The sequence below is a fragment of the Oryzias latipes genome, chromosome 6, assembly GCF_002234675.1.
Source record: "Oryzias latipes chromosome 6, ASM223467v1".
Classification (NCBI taxonomy): domain Eukaryota; kingdom Metazoa; phylum Chordata; class Actinopteri; order Beloniformes; family Adrianichthyidae; genus Oryzias; species Oryzias latipes.
In genome coordinates this window covers 16593238-16620759 of record NC_019864.2, presented here as the reverse complement: position 1 = coordinate 16620759, position 27522 = coordinate 16593238, and the positions used below count along the sequence as shown (strand labels likewise).

General features: G+C 40.3%; 1 protein-coding gene across 2 annotated transcripts; it reads right to left on the bottom strand.

The window, feature by feature from the left end:
• Positions 1-310: 310 nt before the first annotated feature.
• dennd4a (DENN domain containing 4A) lies at positions 311-26654 on the bottom strand. Of its 2 annotated transcripts, XM_023955783.1 has the most exons (30): positions 26428-26654; positions 21534-21858; positions 21136-21382; positions 20981-21050; positions 20704-20873; positions 19775-20013; positions 19598-19664; positions 19402-19460; positions 19155-19299; positions 18713-18888; positions 18366-18466; positions 14690-14908; positions 14086-14231; positions 13713-13733; positions 12624-12757; positions 12184-12316; positions 11733-11939; positions 11502-11630; positions 11251-11395; positions 10283-10405; positions 10090-10200; positions 7591-8354; positions 7274-7496; positions 6700-6791; positions 6436-6611; positions 5816-6203; positions 5549-5666; positions 5173-5335; positions 5024-5088; positions 311-2603 (listed from the first exon to the last, which is right to left on the bottom strand). In XM_023955783.1, the coding sequence occupies exons 2-30, from the start codon at positions 21842-21844 to the stop codon at positions 2467-2469; spliced, it is 5079 nt and encodes a 1692-aa protein (XP_023811551.1). In that variant the 5' UTR covers positions 21845-21858; positions 26428-26654; the 3' UTR covers positions 311-2466. The 2 variants fall into 2 exon arrangements, with proteins under 2 accessions (XP_023811551.1, XP_023811552.1); XM_023955784.1 differs by lacking the exon at positions 13713-13733.
• Positions 26655-27522: the final 868 nt, after the last annotated feature.

The following is a 27522-nucleotide window of genomic DNA, read 5'->3' as shown; positions in this document are numbered from 1 at the left end:
TTCTATGTCAGCAGAAATAGAAAACGCAGCAACATTTTCTAAAACCAGAAAGGTTTTCAGAATAAAGGCAGCTTTTACATTTCTTTTTCTTTCAATAGTTAAAACACCTAAAACAAAAAAAAACACGAAATATGGACTTTCCTTTTACAAAATACTGTCCATATAAGTAAAATATGCAAACATGTGCACAACCTTTTAGCAATGTAGGGCCCTGATTTCCATTTTGTTTAGTATATATTCCTAAATAGCTGTCTTTTATAGTTTCTAAATCAAAAAGCTCATTTTGGAATAAAGAGACTTAAACTCCATAGAAGTTCGTGTATTTATTCACAAACGAGGAAAAATTGTACATCCAGATAGGGGAAGAATTTAGATTTATTTTTTTATGTAAAAACCATACAAATTGATATTTGTGTTACAAATGATAAATAACACTTTAGAAACCTTGTATATAATTGAGAAGTAGTGAGACAGTAAACAAACACATAGCAATGTTTTGGTCATTAGTAGTTCACAGACACTTGGTTACAAGGTGTTGGAATGCAATACAAGGGATTGTGATATCCTGTACAGGAAAAGCACATAATCCATAGATTTTTTTATATATACACACATATATATATATATATATATACATATATGTTATTGAATGGCAAAAGACAACATTGAGAAAGTGACTAAACCTATTGTTTAAAGTGTTTTCGGGGCAGGAGAAAGCTTTTATCTTTACACTCACTGGCTTCTTTATTGGATACATGACATTTTTTATTCAAACATCCAAAATCTTGAACAATAACAGAATGAGGCAGAAAAATACTTTTTAAAAAGAAATTCTGAATATTTAAGAAACTTGCTGGAATTGACAGACATCAGTATCAGACTTATCTAAATAAAAGCCAAAGGACAGAAAAATTCAATTAATTGTTAACAAAACATCATTTCTAATTGATACCAAGACAGTCATTGACGATGACAAAAAAGGAAACAGTAATTTGAATATTTAACTTCAGTGAAAACAATGTATTTCTCAGCATGATGAGATCCAGTCTGTCCTGCATCAAAGATCCAGGCTTGTGGCAGTAGTACTGTGATAGGAGATATTTTCTTGGCATTTTAATCCTAAAACCAACAGATCCCCCTTTAAACACTTTAGTCTGCATAATTAAGGCAGTTTAAATGAGAAAAGGAGGTCTGACCCAGTGCAAACAAGGTGTACCTAACAAATTGGCAGATAAAAGTGCATTTCATGTTTTAATAACAGTGCAACAAAACTCTCTGCACTGTGATTTGTTCGAAGAAACAGTCATTAAGAACAAGGGTTTTAAGCACAAAATGTTTTTTCCGCTCTGTATGTCACATTAAAACATTAAGTTGTCTAAAAATCTAAAGCCGACTTTTACATCAAACAGTTGGGACCAAAAAGAGAATGTACAAAACACAACAGCCAAATACCCTGTACATATTTAGAGACCTGTGACTCTGTCATTTAAACCCAGTCTCCAACAAAAAAAAAATGAATTAAATCAAAGGAGACTTTTATTTGTTCACTTTTAGTTTGATTGTACTTGTTTTAATGAAATTCTAAATCATGACTTAAAAAAATCCATTGTAAAAAAAAGTTACATTAATCAAAAGTTGTGATGAGAGCTTTTTTTCCCCTTTTGTTGACATTGTAAAAAGAAATAAAAAGGATAAAATGTGTGCAAACATTATTTGGACGTTTCCTTCCTGTTTCAGAAGATTATCTTGTGTTGATATGATGCTACAGTGCAGTTAAAGATTTTCAGATATGCAAAAACTGCTGCTAAGTCAGGGTTTCTTTTTGTTTATAGATGACTGTGAGTGTAATTTGAAGTCTTACTGAAGCTCTTTCAAGCGTTACATAAACTGTGACTTTGTGGCTTTGGTTGATGGACCATTATGTTATGCAACTGAAAAAAAAGAGGTCATCTTGTCAAAGTGCTTTGTAAAAAAAATGGACATCAACTAGAGAGTATACATTACATACACGCACCCACCCACACACAAATACACAAAGTCCCCCTCCCCTCCCACACACACACACACACACACACACACACACAACAGTCAGAACAAGGCCACCTAGACCTCAGAGGAATTTGGACGATGTCATCTCACACTCACTTTACGTAACCATTCACAGCTGTTAACAGAAAAAAAAGGCATAAAATAGTCTGTATAATAACTGTATAAACATTTTACTACAAGTATATTGAAAATATGGACAAATTTCAAATAATTTACTAACGAGGCCCGTCCCTTCATACCTCTCAGCTCTGACAGAAAGACGCTTGTGGCTGTTGTTTCAGGTGAACAAAAATGATCCATTGTGCTTTTAACAGCTCCGTGTCCGAGTCCAGCGAGCTGGTCCTGAGTCTGAAGAGCAGTCTGTAACATCAGCAGCAGTGATTGTAGTAGCAGGAGAACATTTATGGGGAAAGAAATTTAGAGACCAGGCTCCCCAAAGGTCCTCCTGCACTCCATGACCCCCGCTCCAGGGGTCCGATCACAGTTATGCGTCAGTTTCACCTGGCTGGGGGTGAGGCGGTCGTAAGCCAACCTGTACTCCCGGTCAAAAGCATCTGCAAAAAGAGAAACAAACAAAAAAAATCGTATATAAAGATGAGGGCCGGCGTGGATCCATTGTGGTGGGAGTTGAACGTTGCAGGTTTGTGCCTTTTAATGTCAACAGAAGTTCATCACTCAGTGAGTTAACGTTTAGCTTGGAAAGGAATGAATAAACTTTCTTGATATAGCACTTTACAATGCCACTGTGGCAAAAAAGTGCTTTGTGTAATAAAAATAGATAATAAATTGATAAATAAACAATTAGAAACATTGTAACAATAAGGTCATAAAATGACATAAAAGGCAAATAAAAAATAAGACAGAACAATAGATATAGATTTAGAAGAGATATTATTACATGTTTGGAAGGTGGCAACAATAATTTGTATGGTCATCCCAATGTTTATTTTGTGATCTGGGTGCATTAAGCACATACTGGTTGGCAAACTTTGGAACTCCACAGAATAGCAGTGAACAAGTAAAAAAAAGAATTAAGTATTAGCTGGAATAAGAACATTAAAAACTTTAAAGACAACAAGTAAAAACTCAACTCTAAAGTAACATGGAGCCAGTGAACTGAACTGGAGTGATGTGCACTCGTCTGATGCCCCGGTTTAAAATGGTGCTGCTGCATTCTGGACTAGCTTCAGGCGGTTAAGTGTGACATTAAAGTACAGAGCAGTGGCAAAACCAGGGCATGGAGTGCTGTTTCATGATCATTGCAACCCAGGGAAGGTTTAGATTTAGCAATAAAGGTGGAAGTCATAAAACCTCATTTTGACAACAATATCAACATGTTTCATTAAAACCGCTGCCTAATGGTCCCAGTCAGCTGTGGAGGTGTCACTTTCTGTTCATAATGACCACTTTTTTAGCAGATGAGTGCACTGACATCTCACATTTTTAACTTGTTTGACCTGCTGGGGTGAACCAGGTGCTCCATCATGACAAACAGCCAGCCTGCTCCCCCTGTTAATAGGGGGTTGACATCTACTGTTAAGTCTCATTATTTTACTATTCTAAACAACTGTCACAAAACAGGCAGACGGTTGGCTCCAATTGCAGCAGGTTTATAAGCTCAGCTAAAAGTCCACAAAGCCAAAATAGGGTCAGGCAGGCAGTAATCAACAACGAGCACGGGAGCACCAGACAAACAACGAGAACAGTAAGGACCCAGACGAGAGTCGAGTCGGGGCGGGGCAGCCAGAGCCAGAGCCAGAGCCAGAGCCAGAGCCAGAGCCAGAGCCAGAGCCAGAGCCAGAGCCAGAGCCAGAGCCAGAGCCAGAGCCAGAGCCAGAGCCAGAGCCAGAGCCAGAGCCAGAGCCAGAGCCAGAGCCAGAGCCAGAGCCAGAGCCAGAGCCAGAGCCAGAGCCAGAGCCAGAGCCAGAGCCAGAGCCAGAGCCAGAGCCAGAGCCAGAGCCAGAGCCAGAGCCAGAGCCAGAGCCAGAGCCAGAGCCAGAGCCAGAGCCAGAGCCAGAGCCAGAAGCCAGAGCCAGAGCCAGAGCCAGAGCCAGAGCCAGAGCCAGAGCCAGAGCCAGAGCCAGAGCCAGAGCCAGAGCCAGAGCCAGAGCCAGAGCCAGAGCCAGAGCCAGAGCCAGAGCCAGAGCCAGAGCCAGAGCCAGAGCCAGAGCCAGAGCCAGAGCCAGAGCCAAAACAGGATCAGCTGATCAGGTCTGGATTTACCAATCAGTAATGCAGGCAGAGTGGCACAAACAACACTTCACACTGAGTGAGGCTCAGTGCAGTGCTTAAGTATACTGTCAGTGATTGCACATGAACGTCAGGTGTGTGGCATCCAGAAACTCTGGAGACGGTTCCTGCCAGTGACCAGAGGGGGAGACAGAGCTCTGAGTTCTGACAACAACATCTGTCAAATTATCTTTAAAAAATGACCTGATTTGTGTCGTACAAAAAACCAACATCTCCATGAACACAAATCAATCTACAGTAAATGATAAAAAAACAACGCATGTCTTGCAGCAGTCTGGTTAAGTGCATATTCCAACTCCGTGCATTAGTGACTGGTGGCAAACCTCACTGGATTGCGGCAGAGTTCATCAGCAGGCCAAAATTCTTCCACAATATTGAAAGATTAAATTTGAATCCAAAACAATTTCATATTGAAATGTTTAAAGCAGTTCTTTACAACCACTGAAGTAAGAAGTTCAAATTGTTTTTTTTTGTCTTCTTTAGGTTTGCCTAATTTCTGCACATGGAAGGATGTCATGATGTTACATATTAGGATAATCTTCCTCTGATATCATACAGACTAACTTTTTGAGCTGTTCCAGCAATCAAATCCAGGGCGTTTCATTTTTTCAAGAAAAATGTAAACCTTAGGAGGGACAGGAAAACCATTTAACAGCTGAAGCATTCGACATTTGACAAATGAACCAATCAAAGTAAAAAAGAAAGTTAAATAATTTTAACTTACTGATATTAATGTTGTTCTTTCCCAAAGCCACTAAAGACAGGAACAACAAATCTCTATAGAGGCTCCTTTTTGGGACAAAGAACAAAAAATAAATTAGGTTGTTCATCTCAAAACTTCCCACATTAACACATCCATCTTCCCTGTCTGACCTCTGTCTCTTGAATCCCAGCTCAGGCCCCAGCAGCTGGATGATCTGAGTCATGGGTTGATAGACATCGCTCTTCTTAATGCTCCTCACAAAGCTCTGCAGCAGCTCCACAGTGAAGAGCTGACCTTCTTCACAAAGCCCAGAGCGGATCAAGGAGTTGGCACCTGCAAACATGGAAAAATAGGTCACAATCCTGAAAGAAATCCCAAATTAACATTGTTTTTCTTAAAATCTGAATCTGACTATTGATTATACACAATGAAGGGGTTCATGATTGTGCATTTTCTTTGTCTAGATCCTCAATCATATTTATCTTTTGACTCTTCAGTCATAAATTAAGGAACAATCATGAAAAACAAAAATCACAGAGAACTCACAGTGTGTGTTCCACAGCACATAGCACGGCTGAACTTTGTCTCTGTGCAGCTTCAAGTTGTCCCACATAATCCTCACAAGCACCTGCCTACTGTCCTCAGATGAAACACTGGGTAGACTCTAAAGGGGATTAAAAAAATGCAAGATAAATGCATTTTCGCACAAATTGTGTGCTCATTTCACGTTGTGTCCTGTTGACTTTTTGCTTTAACACTAGGAGGAGCTAAAGTCCTTAAAAAAAACAAGAGGAAATGGTCTTAGCTGTTTACCTGGTCTCCACTACTGCAGTGCTGGGATGCCAGGATGAGAGCTGACAGGTTACTAGGCAGCTCCAGCCTTCTGAAGTACCACACAAGGTTCCAGAAGACAATGGGGTGTTGGTCCACAACACTTGGCGAAGAGATTGCCTGGTCACCTTCATTCACCAGCAGGCTTTCAAGCTCCTTCCACAGAACTAGTGGGCTTAGGTAGGGCACAGTCACTAAATCAGAAGCAGATGTTGGGACTGAGGCTGGTGGAGACACGCCAGCACTTCCACTGGTCTCCACCGGGTGTATGGAAGCCACAGATGGCTGAGCTGCCTCAGACATATTGTCCTTTGGACTAAGCGTTGCAGAGATGTCTTCTTCTTTAACAGGATTACTTAGCTTAGAGAACCTGAGGAGAGACAGAATCTGTTAAGGAAAGCCTACAAGGAGGAAAGATTTTAGTTTCTCATTCATATGTGTATGTTTTTTTTTTTAATAGCAGTAGGTAAATCAAGAAAAAAAGATCTACCATGGGAGATCTAAGTTACCAGTGACTAAGGAGAAACAAACTGAAGGAAAGGCAGATACATTATATTGTGACCAGAAACCTAAAAAAATGGTTAAATATGTTTAAATCTTACTTGTTTTGTGGTTTCAAATCTTTAATTTCAGCATTTAGGAAAGGCAAGAAGGCTGTGCCACAGAAAGGACAAGTGCTGTTGAGGTTTGAATCATTTGCCGTCCAGCCCGCCATGATCTCCTCATCATACACCAAACAGTCACATGTCTTACATAGAGAACAACTGGACATCAGCACCTGCAACGACAAAGGAAACATTTTTTTTTTACCCAACAACCTTTAACATCAGTGTCTAATCAGAGATCCTGTGATTTTAGTATCTTACCTCAATGATATAATTAGAGGTTGGCTGGAAGCGGCTTGCATCAGGGGAGGAACTTGGAGTGTGAGGAGTTTTAGAGGGAAGTGCCAAAGCACCTATGTAGGAAACAATCACAATTAGAAACACAGGGCAAAGCAAAAGTTATCATTCTATATCATTTACACTTAAAAAATAAAATGCCCCCTAACACAACTCAAAGTTTTTAGAGTTTAAACTGAATTTTTCAATTTTATTCTATATGAGGCTGCATGTGTACACAAGGGTTATGGCTGGATGTGCCACTCACTAAATCAGCCTGCATGCCAATTGGCCAGGTTTTCTACTTTGTTGTTTCCTGCTCTAAATTTAGACTATCTATTGTTTCTATCTCCACTATCTATTCTTAAATAAAATCAACCCTCCAGTTATAATAAGCACAAAGCCAGCAGGGCTCTAAGAGTTCTCCTTTCACAGAGGCTTTAATCAGAAATGAACAGCAAGCACTTTAAATCAATGTCGCCTGATCTTTTTCCCTTCTGTGTAGCTCAAAACCATCAAAACAATGGGCTTGTAATTTAATAAAAACAGAAACTCTTACCTGAGAAGGAGTTGTGTCTTAACACCCCTGTAGGGCTACTGGGGCTGCCCAGGCTCGGGTGGCAAACCCCAACAGGGCTTATTCTCAGCCGAGACACGCTGCTGTGCTGAGGGGAAGTAAAGCCTTCGGGGTCCAGACTGGATTCGTAGTTCTCTGTCAACGAGGAGCATTCTGCCTCCGCTGAGGTCAGCGAGGAAACACTTAGACGGTCGCAGTTTGCATCCTACAGAGGACACGTGAGACAACCGCTGAAACACTGCTGAGGTTCTTAGAGAAAGCTGTTGAGCAAAGTGTTTGGAAAATCTCACACATCTGACCTGCGTTAATGAAGTCTGCGAGGACAAACGGGAGTAGAGACGACTGGCTTTCTCAGCAACGCCTTTGCCTGCTGATATGACGCTGCTCTTGAAGATGTCCAGAGTTGGGGTGAAGAGAGAGTCCATGGAGAATGAGGAGTTAGAAGGGGAGGGTGATGACGGGGAGACCAAAGAGGAAGGTCTCTCTCTGTCCTTCCTACACACTCCCAGAGGAAGAGATGGCGATGGCCTCAGCCTCTCTTTGGATCTGACAGGCAGAGACAGATGTGTACTAGAGCGGACAAGGGTGGAGGACTGTGGAGAGTGACCAGATAAAGGGGAGCGAAACAGTGGACTTGAAGAGTTCTGCAGGTCTGTACAGGGGGTGCAGCTCCTCAAAGGGCTACTGCTGTTGTTCATGTACGTCTCTATCTCCTCAACAAGGTTGCGGCTGGAGCTGGGCGTGCTGCTGCTGCTGTTTTGATCACACTCGGGCTCTGCCGCCATCTGCGACAGGGGATCCAACTGCACCTCAGAGCCTGTCCTCCTCACCGCAGTGCAGCTGACACTTCTGTCCAGAGCTTTCTGTTTCACTGACTCCACATCTTCTTCTTCTACTCCGTCCAGTCTGTCAGAAGCAGGGGCGTGCTGCTTTGGTGAGTTAAGAAGAGGCACGGTGAGCCTCGTAAATCCCTGTCCTGACAAATCTAGAGATTTGGGCCTCTCTGTCTTTGGCAAAACTCCATATAGATGAGTGTCATTAGAAGCCAGCCTGCTGCCACTGTCTGGAACCATAAGAAAAGATTCAGGTCAGAGAGATGTGTGTGTATACATAAATGAAGGGAAATGGTGGGTTGTATACCATTTCTTTATTGCAGCAATACTTTAGGCTGTTTTTTCCCCCCTTTTTAATGGTGACTCATTTGTAAAGAACATGCATTTGTGAGCCGAGTATGTGAGTTGCCAAGTCCTGTCTGCCAGGCTGAAGACCAGCATGGGGAGCAGGTTTCAGGCTGTGGTGCATGGTTTTTTCACACAAAAAGGCTCCCATTTATAAAATGGATACATTTTTGTTTGTTCAATCTTTAATCATCTAGTTCTACACAGACCAAACTAGTCAACGACGTAATGAAATGGTGTTGGCAGAAGAGAAGTAAGTCAGTATCTGTCTGCCTACTGTTGTATTTTAATTTATTTTTAAATTTATCTTCATATTTTTTTATTATTTATCTTTTTAGTCTTTACCCTTTTACACCTATTCTATACCTTGTTTAGTTTGCACGAAAGCATAAGACACCAAAGCCTGTACTTGGCCAATAAAGCTGATTCTGATTCTGATTTCCGGTCCTGTCAGACCCAAACCGTTCACGGCAGATCGTTGCTCTTATCGAGACTAGGTCTTCTAAAGATTTCTTCCCAGTCCGTCATTTAAAGAGTTTTCTTGTTTCCAGTTGCCTTTTGTTTGCTCAGGATGACTCCTCAATGTACTTTGTTGGCCCCTTTTACAGGCAAATATTATCCAATTAAGACAATTCAGCGTTATTGGATTTGTCTGGACTGAACAAGATTAAGATGATCTGGAATGTTTGGAATGAGTTGGATTATTTCAATTGTAATTATTTTAGCTTTGTTTTATGCTCTGTCATTTTTTTTTCCAGCCGGCCTTAAGAGATCTTGGATGTAAGGCAAGAGTTTCTAAATAAGCAGAATTGAAAAGAATTGAAAAGAATAAACAGGCTTTCCAGTAATACAAGAATAAATTCTGAGAAGCATTGTTTCAACAAAAAATAATCCAATAACAAATCCACAAATGTCTGTATTTTATGCGGAAAAACAATGTTCTGAAAACATCTGTTTTAAAAATACTCAGACTGACAATTATAAGTTGTAAACAACTATAGAAGCATTGAACCTGCATGTTTGGACCTTGGTCTCAAAGTTGATAAAATTAAGTCCTAAATTTTACAGATGAAATTATTCTTTTGAACAACAAATTAAAAGGAAATCTAGACATTTTAGAATAATGAATATCTTGATGCTTCAAAAAATATTAATGAAATAGCATTGAGGAGAGAGGAAAAATATGAAGTTGTGTTGTTCCTCAAAGGAGAAACCCTAAAATTATAACAAATTAAAAATTACTTGAAACTACATTTTAAATGCCGTAAAATGAAATATTATATAAAATAAAACTTTAAGTAAAGTAAATCCATTAAAGGGAACTACTTATCATAAAAACCAGTAAAGCGACTGCTGGGGGAAAAACAATTATATTTTAAAGACATTTTTCCTACTTCACTCAATCATTTGCTTACATAATCTGCTACCAGAAAAATCCAATGCTGACAAACGGCTTAATATACTAGCTAACAAATCAAAGTAAAGTACATCACTCCCACACTGAGATATCTTTCCCTGGCTTTAAAGACAGAGTTAATTTTGCTTTTGCAGGAATGACTCACTCCTGCAGCCATGGTTACAAAAGTGGTAAAATGAGAGGTGTAACCATCTACGACTCACCAGCCCGCCTCAGCATTTTTTCTTCCGCTAAAGCTGTGCCGTCAGTCTCTCTGCTGCAAAACCTCTCCTCTTCTTTGGAAAGAGAATCGTAGCCTTGGTCAGATTGGCCGCCTGAAAAAAAAATAGTTGCATATTTACTTACTCTTTCACTGTATTCAACTGAACCCCATAGAAAACAGTGAGGTCTTCTTACCTGTGCTAAACCCGTCATCACTGGAGTCCATTTTGGTGAAGTCAGTGTCAATGGAGGTGCGCTCAGCAGAGTCGTTTGCACTGTCCATGCTGCCATGACTGACAGTGTCAAGATCACTGCCATCTTTAGGGAGGTAACAGAAAAGTCAGTGGTGAAGAAACAAAATCATACACAGACATAAAAAAGCGGAATAAATCTGTTCTTCACTTCAGAAATTCTCCTAAGTGGCAAAAAGACTGATCTCTTTCAAAAATTACCCCAATAAAAAGCGGAGTAATGAGGCCGCACATCATGCAAACCATGATCCTTCTTTAAAACCCACAGACAGTTTGTCATCGCATTAATGAAAGTCTCTTTGGCTTGTAGACAATTAAGGAGAGTGCCATCATGGGCATCCTGTGTGCCAAGGCTGCTGGGAAAGAAAACCTCTTCACTTTGTTTGATTATCATTATATTAAAGTGTCATTAGGAAAATGCAGACTGGGAACAGTGCATGCTGGAGGAGGCTGCAGTTTGGATTAAAGCCTCAAAGAAGGAAGCACTCTGGCAGGTTCAAACTCAACGAGAACTATTGATGGCAAAAACAACTAACGAGAACATATTTTACATTCTTAACTTGTTTACAATTTCAAGGGTGATTAGGGTTAAGCTCAAAGTAATCAAATTTAAAAAAGGAGTTGGGGGTTTAGATAATTGAAAACAGTTTCATTAGATTCATCTTAATCCATTCAATGTGGTAAAACCTCAGATTTACATATTTTATAGACACTTTTAATTGAGCAATATTAGTTTAAAGGCTAATTAACATACAATGCAACCATGTGTGACAAATAGTAATAAATTGCAGACATTTTTGACCAAAATAACCAATATGTAGCTATTCTCAAACTAAAACTATCACTAAAAGAAACATTGTTGAAGATGCCCTTTTTTTCTTCTTAACAGGATTGAATTTCAGGTGTTCTCACCTGAAAGCTGTGGTTCTCTGTGTGGAGTCCGTCGTTTTCTTCTTGCTTGCTTGAACTGAAGCACACCTAGAAGCACGTTCCTCAGTTTCCCCCAAAGAAAGTAGCCTCCTCTGGTGGTGGAAGGCCACGTGCTCTCCAGCACAGCCTGCGGCACAGACAGCGGTGCAAGACAACACATTGAAAAATGAAGATACGTGGGCAAAGGGGTGGTACCCTGGCGTTTGTTGTTGACATTTATACCGAGCGCTCACCTTGTTGTAGTACCCATAAGTAATAGCGTTGGGCTGAACTCCAGCCTTTTTCATCTCAAAAAGCACCCTCACAGCTAGGACTGGCTGGCTGTACTGACCACACAACTGCAGTAGCACACGGTAACACACCTAAAACAGAAACATTTATTCTTTTTTGTTAAAACTGTCTCTCTTCTTTACCCAATTAAGGCACATTTAAACTCCTGCATTTTTTTCATAATAAAATCTTACCTCATCTGGAGCTTGTAGCTTCTTCTCCTGCATCTTCCTCAGCACATCATAAGCTGTGCGCAGAGCACGCACTTTGGAGTGGCAGTTGCCAACAAATCCTGGCAGGCAGATAAACCACAGACCATAGCAGTGGCGCAGCAGACATTTGGACCACATCTGGGGCACAGATGAATGTGTTTTGGCCATCCTTTGAGCCGATTTGATCTCCTGTGATGTGAAAGATCTCATTAAGAAACAGTTCAGACCTCTGTCAATGCAAGGTTGACATTCAAAACAGACAAAAATGAAGTCGAAGTTCCAAACTAACAAGATGAAAAAAAGGATTAAGTTACCCCATCAGTTCTTACAAGATGTAATGTGAAATGTTGATTACTTAGAAATGTTCTTAATTTAAATAAAAAATGCTCTGGTGTTCTCAGTGAAATCTTTTGTCTTTTCTGTTGAGGCTGACCTGTTGAGAGCGTCTAAAGATGGCAGTTGGGCTGGATGGGCTGCTGTGGCGTGAAGCAGTCCCTGCTGAAGATGGATTTGGTCCCTCCAGTGGCTCCAGGAGCTCAACACTCAGCACAGGGAATCTGGAGTAGCTGCAGGGATAAATATACCATCATCACTTCAAAACAAGCACTGGTAAGACACGTGATGTGTATAACTTTGATCCTCAAAAATCTTAATCTGTAACTTATAAATCCAAAGCTCCTCTGGGTCAAATCAAAAATAATTGCACAGCCCACCATCAAATTTATCAAAAAACGGGAAAATTTATGCTAATCCTTAGCTTCGTGGTCAGCATTTCTGCTTAGCCGCTGTGCAAAGTAAAACAGATTAGCAGAAGAAACACATTCATTGATTTTTTAGACATTGATCTTATCACACTGCCTGCCACTGTGATACCTATAGCGCAGGGGATACTCTTCTCCATGAGGTAGAGGAGGCAGCTCTGGAGGGTTGACGTAGACCGTGTGTTCACTGCCATGAGATTCATCCAACTCAATTAGCCGGGTGTCCTCTGGTCGCTCACCGTCCATCTGATTTGCAAAAGAAAAGCACATTTGAGATTTTTTTTTCTGCTTTGCTATTAAGCTTCATGCATAAACTCTCCAAAGTGTAGCTCTAAGAGCCTTGGACCAAATAAGGGTCAGTGGGAGCATAAATCAGGACGATGGCTCTTGTCCAAAAGCCACTTATCTAAAGCAAAGGGCCACAGGGAATTCTTTATCCTATTAAGCCTCCAAATTGAAGTTAAACTAAGCTGAGGTGAACTGGACAAATTTGATGCCATGTCTAAAGATGTTAAACTGTTTGAGTACACTGCAGCAAGACAAAAATTTACAACACTCCTGCAGCAACAGAAAGGACTCATATTTGGTTCAAACATGGGGGGGATTTCCTGATCTTTAAAGCAAGCTTATCTCAGGTCTCTGCTTCAGAAAATGTGACTATTGTGACAGCAGCTACACTATCCGTGCTGGCTTAATGGAATTTTTTCAGTCAAGATGAATGGATGATTCATTCAGCTGGTCCTGACCTATCTATCCTCACTACTATTCTGCTCAGCACTTGTTGTCCTTCCTTTTGCACTCGAGAGCTCTTTCTCAATCGCTTATTTGTTGTCCACCTCAGCAGCAGTGTTCTGAATGAACCAATGCTTCCACTTCTCGATAATAACGACAGCGGTCATTGACAAAGACGTCCCTACTGTTCTGACAGGATGTAAATGTGACTTCCTGATTGCACAAGTTTGCAAGCACAGAGCTTTTTTTTGCCTTTTTAATGAGAAGTGGGGGAAGGTTGATCTTTTTGTTCAAAACAAGGCACGCAGACAAGATCTATTTTTTAAATCGAAAAAAAAGAAGCTTTTTTCTGAAGTACAATTTTAGAACAAACAAAAAATAAATGCATCGTTTTATTAACTAATTAATTCAAAAAGCAACATTTATGTGCAAATGCAGACTAATAAAAACACAGGTTCAAGTGTCTTACCTTGCCTCCAGTGGTAAATAACTAAAAGGCGAGAGCCATGGCGACAAGCAAAGGTGAAAAGAGTAAAGAAAAAAGCAGAAAAACATTCTCAGAGAGCAGACAAGAAAAGCTTGAAATAGTAAGAGAGAAAAGCGTCTTCACGTGGCCGGTTATTGAATACCGGTAAATTAAAGAGTGATTCACCCTCTTTCTGTCTTTTTTTTTTCATTTTTCTTTTTTTACTAAAACCAATGGCTTGTCAATGAGAAACACTATAATTAATCTCAACCTGTACAGATTCATGTTTTCATTTATAAAAGGTTCTGCAAAAATTCACATCTGCAACACAAACACACAGGAAAATCTTTAATATAGAGAACCCCTTAGAGCTTACCTTATCAACGCACTCATCAAAGAAGGCCAGGCTGGCATCCTTATCACTGACAAAGGAGCATTCTTCAATGAAACGACTGAACATTTGAGTTTTGGTCATGAGGGAGTAAAACCTCTGATGTGAGCGGTCTCTGCTCTTCAGGAAGCCTGTAAAGAAAAGAAAAGTCATTTAATGACAAACTTCAGAGTCCAGAATAAGTATTAGGGTCATAATTTACAAATGTCAGACTTTTACTTATCAGGCTGTGAAATTTCACAAAGCAAAGATGTACACCAAGCCAACGCTTCAGGAAGCAAACAGCATGGGATTGAAGAAACAATTTTCAGCTGTTCCACTTGAATGGGAGCATCCAGATGCGCCGGGACATTATGCTATGAATTATACAGCCTCTTGGACCCACTCATCTGAGCTGAGGCTTATGTTAAATCACTAGCTGTTATATAGGATACATTTTAGGCTTACAACTGAACTCAAGGCTCGATTCTCTAATCCACACACTGAAAACCTAGAAGGATGGATTTAATAATGACCACTTTTTTTTCTAAACCAACTGTGTTTTCTGGACTTTGTTGAATCTGTTTACCAGACTGAGAATAAAGATTACCTTGGAGGTCAAAAAGTGAGCTGACATCAGTGGTTTTCTCGGATGGAGCTTGGGTGATTGGCTGGAGGTATGAACGGTAACCCCGCAGGATTGCTGCCATTAACCGGAGGAAGGCTTCCTGAATCTCCAACTCTAGAGTGTGGAGGCTTTTTCCACCGTAGAGCTCATCGTCAGTCACCGCGTGGTTCATCTGCACGTCATCACGATTTACCTGACCACCTGAGAGGACAAAAGAGAACACCATATGGATACAAAAACAACCGGAACACATTAAGTTTAATATTACTAAGTGGAGGAGCCACAAAGATAAACCGCCTTGGTTGCTTAAAGACCCACTCCAGCAACAGTGAGGGGAAGGGGGGGTGGGGTTGCTCCACGGCAACGGCCCGCTTCCAACCCAGAGGCAAATTTCCAATGAACTAAAAATAATCATAATCAAAAGACAACTGGGAAACCTTTCAAAATATCTCAGTGGTATTTTTCACACCACTTAACTCCAAAAGTGCCAAACAGTTTGAAGCTAATAATGTACTTATAAATACAACAAAAAATACACTTTTTCAGCTTCTTTTATTGTATTGGAGCAAGCATGAAAGCACATCACTGGTTAGTTAAGCTATTTGAGTTCAAAGTTTTTGAAAGAAATTATCTTTAGAGAGACTAACCTGAACACATTTCCAGGCCATAAACCCTGCTGAAGTATTACTTGAATTCTGACTTGAGTTAAGTTTTCACAAACAATCCATGAAATGAATTACATTAATTTCATTTTTGTGTTATAAATGACGAATATGATGCTACATTGAGCTGAAAATCTGACATATTGAATCAAACAGTGTGAGCCTTACGTGTGGTGATACGAAGCCCATCGAGACGACTGTTGTTGTGAATTTGGGCTATACAAATAAAATTGAATTGAATTGAATTGGTAAATGATGTCTATGTGTATAGTTGATGTGGCAGAAATCCATTGTCAGACCTTGTGCCAGCACATTCTGTTATGAACCCTGCTAGGATATACAGAGCCTGAGAAGAAATGAGTAGAATTCAAACAACAAGCTGACAAAGGGCAAGCTGAAATCATATTTTCCACAAGCCCCTACTCACTTCACACCCATGAGATAACTCCTATTTGTCTGCCTTCGCTGGACTCGCACCAGAAAATTGCTGTATCTGCTGTCAGAGCAGTAATCTGCCATGCAAACAGGAGAAGAGGACATTCATGATTTGACGGACTATTTTTTATTAAACAAAATTCCAGTGACACTGTCAGCGCCTAATCAACACTGAAAACCAAAAAAACCTTAAGTTACTTCTCCCGGTTCTCCGAGAAGACGCCACGCCATGTGATTTATTGATACTTAAGCATACGTAATGACCTGAAATGTGTTGGTAAGGCATTGATATCAGATGAAAAGTTATGAACCGGATAATGATAAATCATGTAATAAAATGGTTACGGTAGAACAGGGGTGGCATCATATAAGTTCGCTTCCTTCCACTCCCTTTCAAACAATCTTTGATTTAATATCTAATTATACTAAGTTTGACACGACTTTGAATGACTGTATGAATGCTTATTGCATTGTTTTCTGCATTATTCTTTGATTTCTTGAAATAAACCATTAAAAAAAAATGGTTAAAGTTCCATTAGTCCACCATTGACTGTATATGAGAATTAGATTGAGTGACCCCGCCCTTCTCCTGTTCCAAATATCCTATAAACTTGGATTGCAATATAAACAGCTATCACTCATTCATCATGTTTGTTAGAATAGTCATTTTTGCTCTGCTACCTTCTATTTAACATGTTCTTGCTTATCCATTTTTTTCATATTTTTGCTGTAGTGCAAGTTATTCAACTTATAAACTTGAATAATCAGTTGCCTCCATGAAAGTATGTAGTTTTGCATCAAACGTTCGAAGCATTTGATCAACATCCAAAGCCTGCTTTTAGTGGAAGGGGTGTGGTCTTCTAGTCAGACCGACTCAGACCAATCACTGCTTACTGATGTTTTCTGGTTCCAACGTGACGACAGCTGTATAAAAATGAAAAATGAATTTATTTCATTTTGTTGGAACTGGAAGCAATTCATTTTCTATGGGTGATGTCACACCCACTCAGTCCGGTTGACATATACAGTCAATGGTTGCCAAACACCCAGGCATGTCAAATGTTCTTCACAGTTGACCCATTACTGGGAGAAGTGGTGAATTTGATCCAATGAATTGATCCCCAATCCAACCCAACCCCTTAATGCTAATAGTCAAGCTGGAAGGTCCCATTTTCTATCGTGTAAACCAACTGTGGGTATTAAACAGCAACCTCACAGGCTAAGGACAGACACTCTACCACGAGGCCACTAAGCTGGTTTAGCTTTGAACTTATGCTTTTCACATAAATAAAATAATTTTGTCTTCAGGGGTTTTTCACCTTTTCATTTTTTTCATCAGTTTGAAGCAAAAACATTTTTTTCCTAAATTCTTGCAACAATCCTCAAAAAATTCATTTCAGCAACATTGAATGAGTTGCAGCCCATGAACGATTATGCGAGTATGGTTAAGTTTGATCAGCTGATCAGTGCAAACATCTAAGTGCTGAAGCTCACCGGCAGAAGCTGTGACTTCGCTCTCTTATATTCTTATTAGATCATTTCTCACTTGATGCTTTCTTTCTACATTTTAACACACTGCTTACATACAGACATAGATCCACCCACACGCATTCACACTTTGACAACCAATACCTAGTTACTTAAATCCACTTGGTTCTGAACAATCTGCACATAAGCTAATTCAATCTTTTAAAAAAGGCTTTTTCAACTGATCGCTGGTAAAGGCAAATTGATTCACAGCTTTTGCTGTTTTTCTCCTAGTTGCTGATATGTTCTCAGTTAATCTTGGGGTTAGATTGGTAGTATTAGTGGTTTAAGTTTGATCGCAAGTTAATAGTTCTTTTCCTAATAGTTATTCATTTAATACTTGTTTGCAATTAAATGAGTAAACATGAAAACCGGTCTCTGTCAAAGTTTAAATAGATCTTCAATCTGTCTGCACAATGAGTTGAAATCTGAGTAAGAGACAAAAGCATCCTCTGGGGAAATTTATAATTGAGGTCTAAATGGTCTGGATGGTAGAGGTCAGGTTGACAAGACGGCAACCCATGACACTCTTCTCATCACTCCTGCACTCTGATGGAAGATTTAGGGGTTTTTTTTAATGAGGAAGAAGACTCAACTCCTTAAGTGACCCAAAAACCTGTCAGTATGAGTAAGTGCTGAGTCCTTATCTTGACATAGCAGTAAATATCCATAAAGAAACAAGGGCAAGAAAAAAAAAAGTAGCCGCCAAAATAGGCAAAGGGTAACACAGCAACCAACTCAGTTCCTTCTTTTGTTTCTTCTTCATCTTTTGTTTATTGTTGGACCCTACAACTAACTCTGTCATGGTTACGGTAAGTCTCATGGGTCTGGTTTCAGGCAAAAAGGTGGGTAGTTCCTGTAAACATAGGTGCCACCTATAGCCCACCCAAAGAGCACATGACATAGCAACAATCGCAAAATATTCTCTGAAACTGAAGGTTGATGCAGTTTTTCTGTGAAGAAATGTGTATATGCTGACTCATACAGCCAAACTAAATTATACAGGTAACCATTTGGAAGTGAATCTCACTCACCTTCTATCAGCTGTTGATAGAGCTTACTCAAGGTATTCAGAAGATACTTGCAAGCTCTTCTGGGCAGGATTTTCCATGTTAAAGCCTTTTTGTCTTCTTTCCTGAAAGCACACCATATGGATTTCATCACAAGGGAGGACAGGGGAGATGCAATGACAGAGAAAATATATGGCAGATTTACTGATATCACCACTGACACCTTCATGTTTTCATTAGACTGTTAAAGCTAACGTGGGAGCAAAAGTGTGCTGCGTACAGTTAAAATATTTCACATTCCAGCCAAAACTCGTCAGATTAAACTCCACACTGGACGTCTAGCACAAGCTTTGGGGTCAAACGCTTCTTACTGGGAGATGGTGTTGGTGTCCAAATCCACACAGCTGATGTCAGCTGGAGGCACATAAAGGTCAAAGTATCGGGAGTCCAGACCCACAATGAAGGGGCACGGCGCACTGAGCACGTCAGCCAGGGCCAGCGGACAAAGAGGGATGTAAGGGCATGGCCAGTGAAAAGGAAAGATCATCTGAAAGGCAAAAATGAACATCAGTGCAACAATATGTAAAAATCAATGCAGAGATTTTACGTTTTGTTCTGATTTGATTTCCCCCAACATATTGATGTGTAGCCCATATGAGAAAGTATCTCTCAAAGGGAACTGTTAAAGTATATTTGATTTGATTACAACTACAATAATTGGATAAAGCTACAGCCCTGAATCTTGCTTTCATCCATGAAGACCACCTTCTTGAGGTCCATTTTCATCAAAAAGGGAAATAAAAAAGGACTTACAGACACAAGGGCCTCTGTAACACTAGTGAGCACAGCAGGACGCAAGGAATGAACCAGGATCTTGTGCTCTGTGACAGCCAGAACGAGCAGTGTAGCTGCATTCTTTGGGCCAAGATTTAGCAGTAATGTGGAGAGACTGCCACCACTGCCACACAAAAAAGCATAAATAAGGATATAATATTGTAAAAGTGTCAAAGATAGACATATTTTCAAAGTAAATTGTGTCTATTTGTTGGTGTTTGCCTACCTAAGAGGCAGGGGGGAGGACACTGGTTGGCTCAGTATCAAGCTGTCATGTGGAGACAGCTGTGGAAGACAAACAGGAGATTTTAGGGTGATTTTCCGACAGCGGACCGGCAACCAAGCCTGCAGTTTCCTTGAATTTAACACTGTCAAATAAAAAAAAGCAGATTGTACCCTTACAGATCAAATTCAAGGCATACCTGCACGAGGATGCGGGGCCTCTGAGTGGATGGAAATGGGACATTTTGCATGAAGTGTGAGACATGCCTGTGAAAAAAAAATTAGAAAAACAAACCAAAAAAAAGTTTAAAATTTCGCATGCAACTCATTCAAAAATAGGTTTTTATTATTTGAGTACATCAGTAAAAGTTGCTCACTTTTCAATGGGTACAGCGTGGGGTCCAGAGATGGAATATCGGTACAGGAAAGTGAGGAAACTTCTGAAGGAGTCAAAGAATGGCCAATGGGAAAGTAAGCAGATGCTCTTGTTGCTGTAAAAAGTTTTTGTTTCATCATTTCCAAAATCAGAGCTTGTCAAACCAAGCTGTGAGCGCTGACGATCAGTGAGGCTCTCTTCTGGGTGCGGCTCATAAAACTGGATCGCTGCCCCATATACCTGCAGACAAAACAATAGAAATGAGGAATTAGTAACATTAAGAGGCCAAAGTATGTAAGAAATTAAAATTCAAAGGTCATTGAAAAGACTACACTAAAATACATCATTGTTGGATCTTCATAAAAGTGTGCTCAGCATAATAACTAAGTCTGGCTTTTGAAGATCCTTCTCTTAAATACATGAACAAATCAGTTCAGGCATGAAGTGCTGGGAGACTAGCCTGAAGACAAGAGATTGCAGGGAAGAATGAGCACTCAGGCATTCAAACCAGCACACAAGCCTAAGTGGCGCACAGGCCATCCATTATTCAGAAGATCAGAAGATGAGCAACACTGGAAATAAATAGATAAAAGTTTGATGCTGCATTGCTTTCAAAGGCTAACGCCCTTTCGGGATTCCATACAAAGCCTTTATAGCATTTATGATTCACGTCATTTTTTAAATAGATTACGATTATCTTTCACCCTCAGAAACACAACAACGAAACCCATCAGGATTCCTGCTGCATTGTGAGAGGCAGGCACAATGATAAAGAGCCCAACTCCAATGAGGTAATTATGACAGAATGTGTGTTTTATAAGACAGAACTCCTCCTTGTCTAATGGTGAATGCAGGATTGTAGTGTTACACAAGTTTAGCAGAGACATGCAGCATATGATAACACAAATGTGAGCAGTAAGGGGGTTTCACCTTTTCTCCTGAGGCCCCCGTTAGTACGAATGTAGAAAAAACTGGTAAGGAGTGTTTGGTGTGAGTGGGCCATCGCTCAATCATCGCCCCCATGGGGAGGCAGAACATAGGCACAGACTCCGGCAGGGGGAAGGACTCGTAGTCCTCCTCGGGGTACCTACACAACAGACCTAGGCACAACACAATAAAACAAGTTAACATAAAATCTCAGATCTGAAAAAAGCTTCATTTTTGCTTTCTGGAAAAACATTTGTTAACAAGCTGCTCTCTAGTTTACCTGCTTTGTATGCAATTGCATTCGCTTTAGCCAGAGATTTCTTGTAACAAAGGTAGATAGAGGATCCCCACTAGAACAAAGAAACACACATATCATGAAGGCTTTCGAGAAAGGCTCACTCAAAGTGTGCATTAGGTGTTAAGGACTTGTCTCACCATGCTGCTGTTGAGGTTCTTGTCCACCTTGCAGAAGGTGTGAGGGGGTGTCTCCCCTTTTCCTGGTATGATGACGCAGACATCGGTGACGGCCAGTGAAGTGTGAGGCTGGCTCTTCGGAGAGCGGCGGTAGGTGATGTATATGCGCTGGGAGGACGAGCTGCTTATGTTGGCAGGGCGACCCGAGGGTGTGGTTTGGACAATGTGACATCCTGGTTTCAATTTTTCCTTCCACTCATACAGAACCCTGCAACCCAGTTCAAGCCAGAGCGCCATTTTATGTTTGCGAAAACCTCATGTAAGGCTTCAGAGTGCATTAAAGGCCAGATTACCATGGCACAGCAGTGATTAGCGGTGCATGGTCAGTAAAAGGTCAGCAAGTAAGGATTAGTTCTTACCCAAGATCTGTCAGTGGAGGCTTATCTCTGCCTCGCTTGAAGCACAAGAAGACCTGAGGACCCCTGAGGCTGGCTCCATTGAGCTCTGCGGAAAGCCCTGTGGGGGTGGTCTCTACGCAGGTGAAACCTGCAGGCACCTCCTCACCCAGGGAGCGTATCACCACAGCAACGTCGGTGATGGGGGCTTTGGGTTTAACAGATCTGGCACCGGCATCATCAAAGTGGAGATCATCCTCAAGGGGCTTGGGCGAGTCGGGGAGGCCAGCAACCACGAAGTAGTCAGCTACACGAGGAGCTTTATCCTCCATCATATCCCATTCCCACTCTGCAGGACGGTGTAAAGAGAGGAGGAGGGCAGTGAGGGGGGTTGATTAGTCTTTGTAAAATATGTTTCTGAGATTACAAGACAAAGAAAAACAAGGAGCTTGTCATCCTGAAGGAACTGGACTGAGCAGCACATGTTTCACATTTTCTCCCCAAACTCATGCTGTTTGTCAAAAGTGCAGCATGAAAGCCCTTGCGCTGAGATCTACTGCAGTATGTAAATCTCCCACACAACCTACATTACACATACATGGTAAAGCAGCAAAAATACCTTGTAATGAGAGCATCTGGAAGTGTTTAACATGGATTCCTGTCTGCACAAACACAATATTTCACCGAGAAATATGGAAACATTTACAACCAATGACCTTGTTACAGTATGCCATGTCCCATTATGTAAAATCAAACCCCTGCCTTTAAAAGAAAAAGCAGGAGAAAAAAAAGAAATCCCTTGTATAGCATTTAGAAAAGAGCACCACAGCAAACAAAGCAGTTCCCCCCTGACACTAAAATGATGTTCAGACAGCATTTATACTGGACTTAACAATGATGTGGTGGATGAAAGAAATGGTGGGAGCGGCTTTGAAGTTATCTCGTCTTCTTTTTTCTTCTTTACTCCCCCTTAAAGTCCTGCGAGCGCTGTGCCGTCTTCTGCTACTTCAGCTGAAGAGATAGTTTTATCCCTTTCAACATTTCCTCTGCATTCAGCTCCTCATTATTTCCACTGCTGTGCGACATGAGGGTGAAGTGTTCTCCTCCTTTGTGCAGCATGTGCCACTGTCAAAACCTGGCCATCACTTAAAGACTTTGGTGTGCAATCATTTTTATTGCAAAGGTGTCACACACCTCAGTGTGTTAAATTAGTAGTCGACCACATGTGAGTAGCAGACACAGCTGTGTGAAAAACATCTGCTGATTGGATGGCCAGCAGGGAAGCATTAGGTCTAAGACTTTTCACTAGGAAACAACTACAGATTCAAACTCAGAATATCCCCAGCTCTGAGGGTGAACACTCTAACACTTGGCCACAGAGCAGACAGACAAAACCGATCCTTCTCTGTGTTGTTCTTGATGAGGACAGATGAGTAAACATCCCTTACAGAGTTTTAGGATGATAAACCGACTGAGGTAAAGACATGCAAACATTTGGGCACTCCGTTTTAGTAACATTTATTTAAACATTTTGGCCTCTCAGACATCAAACTGCCCTTTAGTGTAAGCATTTGACAAACAGATTTGTACTAAAGTAACCACAAAAATTAAAAACACTTTGCTCTCATAAAATTACTAAAGAGATCTTGGTACATATATGAATTTGTATGCACATTCAGGACTTTTTAGTCCACAGTCCAACACTGAACACATCTGTAAATTGGTGGGGTTTCATGAAGGAAATCAAACTACCGGTACCTGATATTCGTGTCATAATAATAAGTCTATGGCAAAAATAAATCAGCCCCATCAATCCAGTACGTTTTACTTCTCGTTTCATAAGCCTGTTTACTCTGAATAGCGGAAAGAGGGCTTTCATAAATTCTGACTCATCAGTGGTTGCTCTATGCCTTACAGCCAGCGTCTCCTTTTCTCTCATGTCCAGTGTTTCCTCAGTAGTTTAGAAATATTTCTTTTGATGCGAACATTTACTCAAAGAGGTGCTGAACCTTAAGATGACACAGCAAGACAGGGAGTTTCGCTGTGTTGTCACTTCCTTCAATAGTTCATCAAACTATAAATGCAGAATTTTGGATTTTTATCATTACAGCAAATGTTATTCATTGCAATTAGTCCAAATATAGGCAATTTGTTGTGTTAAATAAAATCAACTCAAATATTGTCTCATGAGTTGATGTGTTAACATCACTAAACAAAGAAAGAAAACAAAGAAATTACAAATTCAATCTGTAAAGATCATCTCTAAACCAGAGTGAGGCCTGAAAGTGCCTCATGCCCCATTTGAAATGTGGGAAGAAACTGAGTTAATTGTCTTATTCCAGTAACAGTCCCTTCAATATTTCTTTAAATTGTTCTTTATGGTGCTAAAAATACTTTTTAGAAACATAAAATAAAATTTTAAACTGATATGTGGGCTTCTTGCAACACTGAACCATAAAAAGATATGATTGGCTTGTGGCAAAAGCTGCATAACTTCAGTAAAGCTACCAGAAATTTTTTTTTTCATGAAAAAAGTCAATTGTTGTGTCCAGAAATCTACATTTTGCTTCACTCTAACACAGATAAAATTAAGAGCAAGAAAAACAGATACAGAAAAACCAGATGTTTTCACTTTTTGAGACAATGTTGAGGTGAAGGGAAAAACATTCATGCAATAGACAGCTGCTAATCAGTAGGTTATCATCTGCTTTTTGGTTTGTTTACAGTAAGGTAAATATTGGGGCCAAATATTATAAAATTCTTTATCAAACTCAACATTTTTTCCTCTTCAAACTACAGCTTCACCGCAATTAGTTGTTAAAAAGATGGTGATGCAACACAGTGCTAAGAATTATGACACTAAAGAATCTGCAAAAAGGTACATTTTGCAACCCCTACATTTGATTTGCATTCTTTGTAGAATTGTCCCTTTTTATAATGTTCAGATTATCTAACTTTTTGAAATATTTATTTTTGATTTTTTACATAATCCCACTAATTTATGAAAGACACTGCTTAACCACCATAACAAAATCTCATCTTGTTATTTATGAACATACAAACCGCCTAATAGACCACAACAATGATTTTTAATTCAATGATCTACGATTATTCTGTTCAGTAAATCCGCCTCTCAGATGTGACATAACACTCAACCCAATTTATAAATATACCTGCTTTTACAGCAGCGGTTTGATGCGGGGAGCTCAGCATGTAGTCTTTGCCATCACAGATGTGTCATTTAACAGTTGAAAGGGTTTAGATTAAATATAGAAATAATCTTAACTTCCAACTACATCAACATCCACCTATTCAAAGCCTTCATCAGGAAGCTCCTTCCTGAAACCGTGTTAGCCTCACCATGGCAACATAAGAACTAAGCGCTGAATGTTGAGCATTTTGGATCTACAAGCATTAACACTCTTCTAAAAAAAAGGAGAAAAATCAACACAATTGAGTCATTAAAAGGGTTTTCACCCATTTTGTCTTCTTAAAAAAAACAAAAACAGAATTTGGTTCTGAATTATTGTTGTATACAATGCTGGGCAATCCCTTGTTTTCTCAAGAAGTCACTGACTCACGGTCTGTCCCGGAAATGCATTTTTTTTCACGACACTACAAATAAGGACATGGAAGATAGGCCTATCCTCTTTTTGTCAACCAACTTCTCCATTCACATCCAGTGCTGGCCGGGTTTTTATTAGTCATCTCCAACTTTTAACTCAGCAGTCATTTGCGTCAAACTGTTCCAATGTTTCAGTTCTATTCCCATCTCAAGAAAGAAATCTTTAAAAAATGCATTTTAGTTTTGCCTTTCCTACCTTTTCAAATACTGAGAGAAATTGGTTAACAAAGTGGACATTTTATAATTTTATATTATGGTATAAGCTTCTTTTTGACCATTTATTATCACCAGAGTAACACAAGTAATTTTGTTATGATAGGTGTGACTTTTGCTCTCAGCTGTGGTGTATCTGTGGTATAAGAGACAGACGCTGGCGGCTGGACAGCCAAGCTGTTCAGGGATTAGGTGGGTGTGCAGGGCAAGGGGGTGGGAGGGTGCTGATCAGGGAGGGGAACCACAGTTATTTCACTCAACATGTATTTTTCTGACGAAAACCCCTGATTTGCCGTTGACATAATGTTTGACAGGAGGGGATTCCAGATCCCAGCCCATTTAACGAGCAGACCACACACACACACACACACACACACACAAACACACACACACACACACACACACACACACACACACACACACACACACACACACACACACACACACACACACACACACACACACACACACACACACACACACACACACACACACACACACACACACATACAGAGAGAGAGAGAGAGAGAGACGCCGGAGGATAAACAACAGCATTTTAGAGATGGTGCTGGAAAACTCTGACGGGACCAAAAGGGATAAGCCTGTAAAGCCTCGATCACGTGAACAGAAACATTTGCTTTAAACCTAAACCAAACACATAGTGATTTAAATAAATTTAAAAAAATAAAACAGGACCACAAAGCCATTATTGTGGGTGGTGGTGGGTGGGGGTACTTTGTTTTACCCCCACATCTGTAGAGGCCATCTTACGGAGCATCTAGGATGCAATAACACCAGCGTCCGTACGGCAAACCCCAGAGAGACAAATGCTCTTTAAAATAATAATAATGATAATAAATCAAAAATATTCTTAAAGATTCTTCAGATGCAAATAATTGCACGACGATAATAATGCCAGCAGCTTCAACCGACCCAACCCAGCAACGAAGGAGGACCGGAATGATCATGGCTCCGTTTCATTTACAATGCGTGCCAAACTGAGTATTAAAAAAAACCTTATTTAGACTAAACGTCCACGGATCGACTGCCTTCAACCTCAGTATAAAAATCTGTACTTACATCACCACGATGAGAGGGTGGTCTGTTACAAGGAGCGTCCAAATAAAACTCAAATGTCTCTTGGTTTCGTCCACTCTTATGTTAATCTGTCTACAGCTGCAAATGTATTTATTTATTATATATTTTTTCACTTATTCTCCCCCTCAAAAAAATCAATCTAAAGGACAAGCCGTGCTTGGCTGACGGGATTTAAACCACGGTGTAGTCCTGAGCAGCGCTTTATGCAGACCTGCTCTGCCCACGTGACTCATTACAACCCTCACCTACGTCACTGATGACAGCACCGGCAGCTGGGACGGTGAGAAAAAAAATACAAGGAGATCAGCGCGTGTCGAGGAAGAAACTCGTGTCGGTTCTTCAGTTTGGACGGACACGGACGAGTCTACAGTCGAGTGGACTGCAGAGCTTTGCAGAACTGTGGACAAAGACGAGGGGAGCCACAGCCCCCACTGGGAACACTGAACTCCTCCTCATCATCACCACGCAGACGGACATGTGCAGAGGCTCCTTCCGATAAAATTCATAGCTGCCCCCCCCGCCCCCCCCAATATACATATTTTTCAAGACCATTAAAAATAAAATAAAATATTGCATCATGAGTAAGTGTATAAACGATTGTGTTTCGGTTTGGGTATATGGCACATGGGGTATTAGTTAAAACAAAAATTACTCGGTTAAGATTTTGAAACAGTCAAGACAAAACATTGTTTTAAACTTTGTTTTAAAAAACGCCAGATAATTGCATTTCTCAGATTTCATGCATGGAGTGAAACGATAAAGCTTTATTAAAGAACCACTGAAATTGTGTTTTTGGTGTTTTTAACATATTCTTGTAGAAATTTTTTTCATGATGGAGAGCATATATGAAGAAAATTAAGGTTAAAATTGCATTTTTGAGTATTTCTTTATTCAAATCGTTGTGAATCCAGAACAGGTGAAAAAATGCTGTTCAAAAAAGCCTGTAGCAGCGACACAGATGCTACAATTGGCGTGCTACAAGCTCTCTGCTCTGCTCCATTTCGATGCATCCACTTTAAGATAAATAATTCATGAAGGACCTACGTCTTCGTTTTCTTAGCTGGCATCTGGCTCAAA

What these genes read in the sequence shown, in the direction of transcription:
- dennd4a (XM_023955783.1), bottom strand. Translation starts at nt 21,844, where the DNA reads ATGATGGAGGATAAAGCTCCTCGTGTAGCTGACTACTTCGTGGTTGCT. An exon ending in CTATCAACAGCTGATAGAAG is followed by an intron (nt 14,909 to 18,365) that starts GTGAGTGAGATT and finishes TTGTCCTCTCAG; the next exon opens with GTGGTCAGGTAAATCGTGAT. An exon ending in AGCTACAAGCTCCAGATGAG is followed by an intron (nt 11,631 to 11,732) that starts GTAAGATTTTAT and finishes TTTCTGTTTTAG; the next exon opens with GTGTGTTACCGTGTGCTACT.